General features: G+C 40.4%; 1 protein-coding gene across 1 annotated transcript in view; it reads left to right on the top strand.

Annotated features, from left to right (window-relative positions):
* Positions 1-651: 651 nt before the first annotated feature.
* Positions 652-12,413, top strand: part of Mrc1 (mannose receptor C-type 1) — an 81,657-nt gene continuing 69,895 nt past the window's right edge. Inside the window, exon 1 of the mRNA XM_069990447.1 lies at positions 652-810. Coding sequence (XP_069846548.1) covers positions 750-810 — 61 coding nt within the window. The 5' untranslated portion in view covers positions 652-749. The remainder of the gene's footprint in view (positions 811-12,413) is intronic.

Genomic DNA, 12,413 nt, shown 5'->3' on the forward strand with positions numbered 1-12,413 from the left:
TCTTGAAGAGGAGCCTGGACTACAAGGCTTTCCTGCATATCCTTTGTCTCAGTTTCCTGTGGCTTTGGAGAGAAAGGCTTCTAGAACTTTCCTTACTGAGATTCCATCTTAGATTTAGCTGCTTTGGGGCTGGAGGAGCAAAACTCTAGGGTGAAATGTGTAGTTTTTCAGCTTTCAAAGGAGAGAAAGAATCAAATACAGACACATTAACCCTTCACTGTCTGCTTTTGTCTGCAGAAAGACCTTTGACTTTGCAGGAGGACCCCTGTTTTTGTTTCCTGCCCAGGTAGTAAGTAGCCTGGGGAGGAGTTTGTCCCACCCAGCCTCAACCTCAACGCAACAGGTCCAGCAGGCAAGAGGCCTTGGTGTGTCCCCTCCACCCTCCCACGGGCCTGGCTGGCCTCCTCTGGCAGGCTCTGGCCTCTCCTCCCCCGTCCTCAGCCCTCTCCCACACATGTACCTCTCTCCCCTTCCCCTGTGCTGCTCTTCTCAGAAGTTAGCTTACAAAGCAAAGTTTGTAACTTTGAATTCCTGTTTTGCTAACCACTGTCATGTGACAGGATATCTTCTTATTGGAGGGTTTTCCTAAATCCTGGAGCCCTTTAAAAGGGAGAGATTCCCGGGCACTGCTTTTCAGCAGGGTATCTCTGAGAACCTGAATTAAGCAAAGGGGCACCTGGGACTCTGGCTGGTTTGTGTCTCTTCTGCCTTTGTCTCCATCAGCAGAAGATAAGGAGACACGCTGGGTCATGAGGCTGTACCTGTTCCTAGCTTTTGTTGCTGCCATGCCGCTTGCTGTTCAACTATTGGGTAAGTCTACTCTGGGAGGTCTGGGGGGGGTGTGTTTTTGCTCCGGGTGCTGTGGCACCTTTTTTCTTTGGTTGATGCTTATTAGAGTTCTGCCAATATCCAGGAGAGGAGGTAGGTCTTGGTCTCCAGGGTGGGAGCCAGGAGCTGGACAGGGGCTTGGCTTTTCAGTTATCATGTGCTGCCAGGGTGCAAACTATACACAGGATGTCTGCTCTGTGTTTTGCCTTTCTAGTATTCAATTCACACGATTCCCCATCTCCCAACAAATACCTTCTGTGTGTCTCTGGCTGAGAGGAGGAGGGTGTCCCTTTTTATCCTGTTCTTAAGGATGGACTCAACCTATCATCTTCTCAAACGTAATTTTTATGCTCCTTTTTTTCCCTGAGTTGTTTCAGTCATTCATAATTTGTATTGTTAGCGAGTTCATCCTAATCTGTAGCCCAAAGAGTTCAGGCTGTCCAACAGTTGGATTTAACCTGGTTTTAATTGAGTATTCGTTGTCTGAAGAGTGATGACTCATGAGGATCAGATTCAGAACGTTCCAAATTTGCAAAGACACTCTTAGAAGTTGTCTATTTCTCTGGACTCAGCCTGCTTAAGCTTTTTCACCTTCAAGAGTTCTGGGAGAGATCCTCCATTCCCAGTTCAATTTCAAGATGATGGACAAGGGATATTTGACTTTACTTATTTTGGTTTTTTCATCTCTCTCCTTTTCCATCCACCTATTCATATTCATGAGGCACAGTGTGTGTTGCGGGTCCTACTGCGTGTCTAGAAAGCAAGTTTCCTAGGGGAGAATATTTGACCATAGAAAAAACTAAATCTTCAATCAGCATTAAGTACTAGTTACCAAAACAAAAGCAAAGGCAGCATCATTTGTTCCAGCGTCTGTCACTTGCTAGTTGTGTGACCTTGGCCAAGGGGTTTCTGTCTTTGTGCTTTAGTTTCCGGGTCTATAGAATGGGAAGAGTGATATTTCCTGTTCCAACAGTGAGAGGATTCAGTGAGTTATACTGTTTATGAGTGTGGAGAACAGAGTATAGCGATTCAAAACAGGCATCTACCCCTGCAGTATATTAAGCATTTAAAAAAAAGATTTTTTTTTCAAGAGTGAGAATGTTGAAGCATTCTGGGAGTTGTTTTTTTTTTTTTTTTTTTTTTTTTTTTATCATGGTCCTGTCTCCAAAAGCATTTCTCTCAGGAGGAACTTCCTAATCTGGCCATCTGAGATCGCAAATGGCGGGAGACATTGTCTGGGTTGCCACCCTTTTTCCAGATGTTAGTTGTAGGCAAGAGAATCTGCTTATTCTTCAGGTCCCCAAAGGTAACAATTCAGACTGGATAATCTAAGTGTTGTGCTTTCTCAAATAGAGTGGTGTGAACATCCAGGGCTGTTTACAAGGTCTACATGCTCACAACCAGTATAGCCCCAAAGAAAGAATTAGTTGCATAATGTAGTCATGTTAAAAACAACTAAGGAAGATGTAATTGGATGATACTGCATTGGCCTAGCACATGCAAGGCCTGGGGTCTGATTCCCAGCACTGAATTTCTTTCTCCTCACTCTCTCTCTCTCTCTCTCTCTCCCTCATCTCCATATCTATATATTATACATATATTCAATATCTATATTCAATACGTTTCTCTATATATTCATATCTATATTTAACATTCATATACATGTATATAGGGGTGATTTGATTTTTATTAATGTAGCTTATTTCACCCAATACATTCAAAGTATTTTTCCTTAATGTTTTGCCAATCTTAAATTTAGAGGGTTATTTTTTTTTCCTATCAGTTCTCCAGACTACCTCTTTGAGTTGGGTGTGTATTGTGCACTGACGCCATGTCTCAGATCACACTGGTCTCCTTTTCACTCCTCAGAGGTCACATGTGGCCGTTGGCTCCCATCTTAGGTCATGCAGAGATCACAGTTTTCTTTAAACCGGCTTAGGCTCTTGAGCAAAAAGTGCTCATCCATTTTCTTAGAAATATTTCCCTTGTAGAGACAGCAGGATGCCTCATGACTAATGACTTCCTCTTTTTGAGTGCTGCCATTGGGAGAGAGAAGGAGGATCCGAAGATCTGCCCCACTTTAGGGAATACAGAGCAAGAAAACAGAAAAAAAATTGGGAATAAGGGGGTGTCTTCCAGAAATTTCTGTTTTACCCAAGAGCCTGTAATTTTATTCTATCTTTGCTTGGCCCAAGTAGAAAAGTAGTGTAGGTAAAAGCAGGACACTTGCTTCTTAGCAGTGGACTGAAGAAATGTAGATTCTTAGGGACTCTTTCCTGGCTTTGTACCCATGATGGAGCCTGGAAGACAGTTTCCCTCCTTCTTGGTGACTTATCTCTGCAGACCTGAGCTTTTTCATCTGTCTCCAAGTAGCATTCTGCCCAGGTAGAACTGGGAGTATCTGTGGACTGATGCCAGTTGTACCTGAAGAGACCAGGGCTGTTAACATAGATGCCCTTTGCTCTTGTTGCCCTATTCTTCAGCCACATTGCCTATATTTAGGCCTTAGTTTAGTTTGAACCACAGTATAGACAGAGTAGAAGTTGCGTGGACAGTGAACTTGGACCATAACAGAAGAAGGTTGGGAAATGCATAGGTTTGGTTTGCTATTTGCTAACAAATTGGTATGTAGAAGAAAAAGAAAACAGCACTGATTTGATCTTGTAGCACTTAATGATTTTCTAGGGTATGAACATTCATACCATGATTCATCTTCACCAACAGCATGTTGCCACGTAAGGCAGAGTCAGGACAAGGTGCCAGCAATTAGCTCTTGCTGGCTGTTTCTACAGCATCAACTTGGAGCCCTTCAAGACTCTCAGGATGGAGCTAAATCAGGAGACCAAGAGACAGAAAGAAACCTAGAACAAGGACTGATTACAAAGTTGAGGCAGTCTGGGTTTGGGACAGAAGCCTTCACATCATGAGTTATTAAAGCAAGAGGGAACTTGGCCCTGATTCATTGTGGTGTCATCATTCTGTAAAGGAGAGACAATATTGTCAGGAACAGCCAGGTAGAGGCAAACCCAGGGGGAACTTCTCTGCTCTTACTTTCCCATCCTCTCTTGGAGTCCTTGCTGTAAGAACAAATGCAAAAAGAAAAAGAAAAAAAAGAAGAAGAAAAAAGAACAAATGCATCTGGGTGTGGTAGTGCATTCCTATAATCCCAAAGTTTGGGAGGCAGAGGCAGGAAGAGCATGGGTTTCAGGACAGCTTGAAGTACGTAGTGAGACCCTGACTCTAAAGACCTAAAAACAACAACAACATCAACAAAGGCTGATTGACTGAGAGTGAGAACATATCAGGTATAGCATATTGGGAGCAAGGGCTGTGTCCTCCTGTTTGTTTCCCATGAAACTTGTTTTTTATTAATTGGTCATAAGGCTTGAACTCAGAGCCTGGGCACTGTCTCTGAGCTGAAAGCTAGCACTCTTAACACTTGAATCACAGTGTCACTTCTGGCTTTTTCTGAGTAGTATAGTGGATACAAATTTCATGGACTTCCCTGCCCAGGCTTGCTTGGAACTGCCACCCTCAGATCTCAGCCTCCTGAGTAGCTAGGATTACAGACGTGGGTCACCAGCACAAAGCCTCCTCTCTGCTTTTTACTACATAAGAAACCAGGCTGTGAGAGTAGGTGGGTTGCAGAAGTGAATGAGCCAGGAGGCTCAGAAGTAGAAATAATCTACCAGCTTGAGTGCATTGATCAGGAAAAATGTAATTGTGGTTCAAAACAGCAGTACATTAAAGTCTGTTTTTAATTTTTAGATTTTTTTCAACAGGAGGGTCAGAGGGCATTATTTATCAAGTATTTACCAGGTATAAAATTATATAAATGTTATATATATATATATGTATATATATATATATCAGTTCATTCAAAAGCATTAGAAAATAAATACTATTTTCCCTGATTTACAAATGAGGAAATTGAGACTAGAATGGTTAGTTTAAGGCCATCAATGGGGAATCAATGGGGAACAAGAATTTGATTGCAAACCAGCTGATCTCTCCCTCCCCTCCAAAGATCTCCATCTACTACTAAGTCTCCTGCCTGCATGAATGGACACCGTGTCCCTATTTCTAGTGTCCTGTCCTTCTGTCCCTCTTCCCAAGTTGCCACATCAGCTATTTCTTGTCTCTAATTTTATCCTGTTCTGAATCATTTCACACTGTGTTCAAGCCTGGTTTCCCCAAACTCATGATAAGGATAACAAACATGTATCAAATGGTTTTTGAATCAGGAACGGTTCAAAGCATTTTACTGAGATCATTTCATTGAATTTCCTATGGCAATGTATGAGTAGGGTGGACTACTTTCTCTTTGTGAACCAGAAGGGAAAATGGAAATACAGAGTAGTGTTAAAAATTGACCAAGATCCTACAGTTGGTGTGCAGTGGAACCCAACACGAAAGCTCTGAGCACACCCAGGTTGACAGGGCACAGATGAATTTGCTCAAGTATTTGCATGGATCTGCATGGAAGAAAGAGCATCACAGAGTCATCTTCCTACCTGAGGGTTTTCATTGGTCCTCAGATTTCAGTCTCCTAGCTAAGATTATAGGCATGAGCCACTGGCATCTGGCAGAGATTCCTATTTTTAGGGAGGTTGGAGAGACACGGAAAGAATTTCCTGTTGTGTCCTTTCTCCACCATGTCAGAATTCATATGGATTCATATATGTGCTTTCCCAAATGGGCCAGCTAGTGGCATAAATCACTAAGCTCTCTGGAAAATGGATGGATGAAAGAATGAAAGGTGAAAGCCATTTTTTATTGTTCCATTACTCTTTTACTCAAAGTTGCTAAACCAAATTCTAGGTTCATTCTTTATGTCCACCAAGACATAGTTTTCTTCTTTGTTTGTTTGGACATTTTTGAGGTGACTGATGAACATTCTTCACTTAATTTTTTGATGGGTTGGGCATTATGGATACTACATTTATTTACTGAGGCTCATGGCTGCACAGTATTTCTCAGTGTGGAATCTTCCAGAAGGTGACATCTGACTCGGGTTTGAGTGCATGTAGTTTGACTGGAAGGCAGTCTCAGAAAGCACTTCAGGAGGAATGGCAAAATGAGACAGGAAGGGCAAGCGAGTTAAGAAACCAGTAACCACTGTGGTAAGAGCTCAGATCTGCTGGGGAGCGGTAGGGCCAGCGTGGGATGGGAGCCTCAGTATCATCCCACCCAAGGGCAAGGCACTGGGAGTATGTCAATTCCCACAAGCAACTGGGTAAAGAGCAATCCTAGGGGCTATGTATTATTCTTGGCCCTTCTGGTCGGCCCTGTGTTCAGGCAGTGGGCTCTAATGGTCAGAAAACATCCCCATGATGCGATGTACTGTGGCATTTTGGAAGTGAAGCTTGTATGTGTGGGTCTGGCAAAGGCCAATGAGAAATAAGAGGGTCTCTGGCAACTCCCACTACTAAGTATTTGCTTATCTTCCTCTTGTTCAGTGGCTCTGTCTTCCATGAGTTATTTGTGTGTGTGTGTGTGTACGTTTTAGTGATAGTATTTTATCTGTCCGTAGTGGAGTAAATCTAGTACTAGTAAATCTAGAAAATATAGCACATCATCTTTATAGCCCTATATACTTAGCTTTTATAATTTCATTTTTTTCTTTTCTGGTAGAAAATATAGCACATCATCTTTATAGCCCTATATACTTAGCTTTTATAATTTCATTTTTTTCTTTTCTGGTAGGTATAAAAATGTGACTGGTTGTTAATAGATAATAGAATAACTTTAACTGCTAAGACACAATTAAAAGAAAATCAGTGTCACTAGTAGGATATTTAGACTTCAGTTATTTGTGTGTGTATGTGTGTGTGTGTGTGTGTGTGTATGTGTGTGTGTGCACTTGTGTGTGCAAGATCATGTGTGTGCTAGTCCTGAGGCTTGAACTCAGAGCCCGGGCACCGTCCCTGAGCTTTTATGCTTAAGATTAAAGGTCTATAACTTTGAGCCACAGTGTCATTTCTGGCTTTTTGGCAGTAAGTTGGAGATAAGAGTTGAACGGACTTCTTCTTCTTCTTCCTCTTTTTTTTTTTTAGCCTGGGCTGGCTTCAAACTGTAATCCTTAACTCTCAGTCTCTTTAATAGCTAGGATTACATACATGAGCTACAGGCACCTGGTTTAGACCTCTGTTATTTTTAACCTGAAATACTAGGTTGAAAATTACCTGCTCTTTCCCAAGTGTATTTTGGTCCTTAACATTTCTGTCTTGAAATAATCACAATAGACTGTTTGTCTCATTAGTTTGACACATTGTCACAAACACGGTGCCCATGTTTGCCAAATACTTGCTGAAATATAAAAATGGGATCCTAAAGGTGAAGTTAAAGTGGGAGGCTATCCCCAGTGTTGGAAATGTGCAGTGTATAAGAATGAAAAGAAGGGAACTCACATATTCTTACAGCCCATACATGAGATTTTAGAGAAGTTAATCTAGCTATCCTGCTGACCTCATTGTTCAGTGTTGCCATATTTCTGTTACAAAACCATAATTATAAACCAGGGGTGTGGCTCAAATGATAGAACACCTGCCTCACAAGAGCAAGACCCTGAGTTCAAACCACAGTATTACTAAGTTAAAAAGTAAGAGTGCTTAGTTGTGACACACACACACAAAGAAAATGCCATGTGCTGTCCTCAGTCCAAGGTCTTCAATATACTTCCAGGGACAAGGATACTACATACTGACAATTTGGGGAAGGGAGTCATGTATCACCCCAATTTGATAATGGTCCATTTCCTTGCATTGTCTAGCAAAGGGAATGTAAAACCTGCACTGCTTCCTAATATCAAAAGATAAGTAAAGGAAACAAGAATAGATATGTGTGTATAAAATAGAAACTTTCAGGTACCCTTTTCATAAGTAGAAATGCATTATTTTCTTGAATAATGGATTTATAATTTAAACTTAAATTGGCCCATATTTTTGAATCTATTATTCAAGAAAATTTATCTGAGTGACTAGTTAGGATGCTTCTGATTTAATAAATAATCTTTTATTCATCTTGCTAATATCTATGATGAGATAAATATTAATTATATTAATATTTGTAAATATTAATACAATTACAATTAGGTTAGAAATTATGAATATTGACATAAACATTAATATTGATGAAGAGATAAATAATATTTTCTGTTGTATGTGTACCAGTCCTAGGGCTTGAACTCAGAGCCTGGGTGCTGTTACTGAGTTTTTGTGCAAAGCTAGTGCTCCTCCGCTTGAGCCACACCTTCACTTCTGGCTTTTATGGTTAATTGGAAATGAGAGTCTCACACACTGTCTGGTCCAGGATCTCAGCTGCCTGAATAGCTAGGGTTACAGGCATGATCCACAGACACCCAGCCTAACAGATTATTTATGCTTCCCAAAGAGAAATAACAGTACCAAAAAACCCTTCAAGTTTCTCTTCTCATGGATTTTACATTTAAGTAGAAATACACGGACACAACAGATGTAAGCAAATGACAGGAAAAGAATATATCTGGTGATGGTTATAAATATTCTCTAGAAAAGAGAGGACTAGAGTGAGTCAGGATGGTCATCTTGCTAAGGAGTTGACAACCAAGCAGGGACTCAGATGAGTTTCTTCAGAAGGAGGAAGTCCAAATCTGAAGTTGCTAAAGTGGGATTGACTTAGAGTGTTTGAGGAACAGAAAGGCAGCCTGGTTGGAAAGTGGCAGGTGTGAACAGAAATGAGCGCTGAGGAGTTGCAGGACTGGGTTATGCCCCTGTTCAGTAAGCTGAAATGCAGAATCTGGGTATATCTTATGGGTGCATTGGTGCCAGTCTCTAAGGGTTTCTATTGTTGGGGAATAAACTTTAGTCAGAAACAAAGTCTTCTCTCAAACCCAAATACCACAAAGGCAGAAGACAAAGCGATTTTATTATCCAGTAAGCATTCAGTCAGAATGTGCTACAAATCAGGCAATCCAGTAATGAGACTGAAAATAGTAAGAAACCCATCTTCTGTGTGGTTCAGTGGATACAACTCATTACATAGGGCTCATTCTTCAATAAGGAGTCAAGTGATAAGTCAGATTCTCAAAGGACATTGGGAAATTGGGAAAGTAAGTCTAATCATCAGTGATGATTCTATTCCAAGGAGAGTGAAGAGTGAAGAACAACACCCTGGTAGATTGGGGGTATATGTAATAGTTTGCAATGAAATGAAATGTGGGGGGGGGGGGAGAAAGGGGAGAGAGAGAATGAATATAAATTACAAACAGGGCAAGCTGGAAACTCAGATTTCATATTCCAATTCAAGCCTGTTTTAGCTCTGTCACCATAACAGAATACTTGAGGCAACCAACTTATGAAGAGGAGAGGTTTATTAGGCTTACAGTTTTGGAGGTTTCAGCCTATGATTGGTTAGAATTGTAGTAAGACAGCAAAGCATGGTAGGAGTGAGAAGAGAGAGAGGATTCTCCTCATCCTCTTTGAGCTCACAGCCCAGAGAGATCTAAGGACCTGTCCTAGAAGATCCACCACCACCTCCCCAGACCACTATGCTTAAGACAAGCTTAATAGAGTCTCTGGGGGGACATTGAGGATCACACTGGAGCAGGGTCCCAAGACAGCCTGGAGGCAGCATTCCTGCTACAGGGAATTCTCTTTTCCCACAGCTTTTTTGTTTTTTTCTTAAGGACTCTGTCTGATTGGATAAAGCTTACTTCCACTAAAGGAAAGCTTGAACTCAGAACCTGGGTGCTTTTCCTAATGCTCTACCACTTGAGCTACAGCTCCACATCGGGGTGTTTTGGTTTTTTTTTTTTTGGGTGATTAATTGGAGATAAAAGGCTCACAGACTTTGCCGTCTAGGCTAGCTTTGAACTGTGATGCTGAGACTTCAGCCTACTGAGTAGGATTCCAAGCATGAGCCACCTGTGTCTGCCAACAAGCTCATCTACACAGATTGGCATTTGATACCACAATGATGGCACCCAGTTGACATGTAAAATTGACCTTTGGCATAGTTTTGGCTGACATCAATAGATTCTGGTATTGCCCTAGCAAATGAAGGGAAATGAGAATCCAGGATGACACATTTTAGTTTTGAATCTGGGTGGGTAGTGATGGCATTGGGAAAAAGATTTGATAGCTGTTTATTAAACATCATATTTTAAGTAGAATTAACATGGGATTATACCGAATGACACAATTCTCTAAGGGTGTTAGTTTTTCAGACTGGAAGAGACTAAGGTAGCACTTGGGTATAATAAGTGATCACAGTAATAAAAGAAAAAAAATTTCCTTTTCCTATCCCATGTGCTTTATTGTGAGCCAAGTGTCCTATTATTAGAATTTTAATATTATTGGCAAGACAGAAAGCGACTCATTTTGTCACAGGAAGCCAGAGGTGATAACAAAACAAAGTAAAGTGAGGGAAGTTGAGCTAGAATGGAAGGAAACCTGCTCAGTTGTGACATGTCCAGGTAATAGTTGTCAATTCCACAGGGCTCTGGATCCAAGCTTGATGGAATCTCAATCCCAAGAAAGCAGAAGAAGCTGAAGATCCCAGACAATAATCTGAAGCAGCATAGAGTTAAAAAATCTAGGTGAAACAGAGGTAGGACATGTCAATGAAGTGTAGACTAGAACAGATAGAGACTTGAGTTAGGAGAAAATCTTTCAGGCCAATATCAATTTTAAGCTTTAAATGGAAGGTTCTAGATCTGCTGTCAAAGTGCAGATATGCTAACCTTACTGGAAAATTAAGAACAGCGAACAGAGCCTGGCTTGAGTTAAGTCGTTTGTAATTAGGGATGATTCTCCTAGTGATAATCTTATAAACTTTTTATTCTTAGTTTATTGCAATGGGTGGTTTGATTAGAAAGAGAATCTTCAATCTTTCCCTTTGGAAAGAACTAATCAAAGCAGGAGACACTTAGAAAGAAAAGGTTTGTGCTTTATTCGCATGTCACAACTTTAAAAGCTCTCAAGTCATTTTTTATTTGTGTGTTTGTTAGAAATAAACAGAAAACAAAAACCTTGGTATGAATTTTGATTTAAGGGTAAAAAAAAATCTGCTTACTGGATCCATTTTTCTTTCCTTTTTATTTTTTTATTTTTTGCAAGAGGAAGTCTTATTTTGCCAGCAAGCAACTTTGGACTGTAAGCAAAAGCAATCCACACATATTTGCTTATATCGCCAGTTCCAAACTGTAAGCCTAAAATCATGGTTCTTTTTAAAGCCATTCTTATAAGATACCATCTCCAATAATTCCAGACTTACAATTATTATTCCTTTTTTAAACATTTCACAAATCATTATGAAATACACTTTTGTATCTGTTATACAAGGGTCAAGTACACCAATAAAACGAAAGGTGACATATTATTCTAGACATGCTAGGTACTAAACCTTTCAGTTCTCTATTATTAGAACACAAAAAAAAAAAAAAAACAAAGCAAAACTAAGGCTAGTTTGGTTAACTGGGGATACTGAGAAAGTACTTCCAAAACTTTATAGTTCACAAAATGAAGGTAAATTTTTTATTTGATCTAAAGTAAAAATTTTTTTATTTTTATTTTTTGTGAACACACTGTACAGAGTGGTTACAATTACATGGGCAGGATAATGCGTACATTTCTTACCAAGCATTGCAGCCCCCTCCTTTGTTTACCCTTCACATCCCTTCCCAGCCTCTCCCCCCACCCTCCCACCCAATCCCCCCACTTTCCCCCCCCACCAACATTGTAAAGCTTGTTTTTGACATGACAACTTGTACTTCTCATTGTTGCAACAGGTCCACCTGTATCCTTAAACGACTTGTTTTTCCCCCATCTCCTCTACAAGTTATACTGACATCAAATATAGTGAAAGCAGGGGTTATTAAAGTAAAAAAAATTTAATTAAAAGTATCATACATAGGTGAAACCCATAAGTAATTACTGTGGTTACATAAGCAGGATAACTATATATAGGTTTTATCAATCTTCCTCAAAAAGGGGCAGGGATGTGTTGGTCTCTAGAATCTTACTCTAAGGCATATGTGTGTATTTAATTTTATCTCTTGTGTATTCAATTATCCATTCTTTTCCCTCATAATGACATTGTTTTCACCTCTTTTTTCGGTGGTGCTAGGGGGTCACACTGATGGTCTTGTGCATGTAAGGTAATTGCTCTGCCACTTGAACCACAGCCCCATTCCTTTTTGCTTTCATTACTTTTCAGAGAGTATCTCATATGTACCCACTGATTGGCCAGGAGTGGATTCTGCCTATTTGCACTTTCTGCCGCTGTACTTTGATCATTCCCTTCTTTTCTCTGCCTTCTTGTATGCACTTTCTTGTAATTTGGGAGCATTTAAATTGGGCTCTTACTTGAAGGCTCTTCAAGACTAGGATTTTTTTTGGAGAACTTGCCCCTGAGCACGGCAGCCACAGATGTTAGCTATGACAGACTCTGCTTATCCACGTCTTCATTCTCTCCCTCCATTATCCAGAACCACCAGGAGGTACATGCAGCCTCCCCAGTCTTCCTCTCTTTTCCTGTGATACAAGTCTTTAGGGAAATGGAAAGTTGGGCACTTTCGACCTACAATATTGCCATTATCACGTGGA

Source organism: Dipodomys merriami, unplaced genomic scaffold (assembly GCF_024711535.1).
Source record: "Dipodomys merriami isolate MVZ:Mamm:240054 unplaced genomic scaffold, mDipMer1.0.p SCAF_4, whole genome shotgun sequence".
In the NCBI taxonomy this organism is placed as follows: domain Eukaryota; kingdom Metazoa; phylum Chordata; class Mammalia; order Rodentia; family Heteromyidae; genus Dipodomys; species Dipodomys merriami.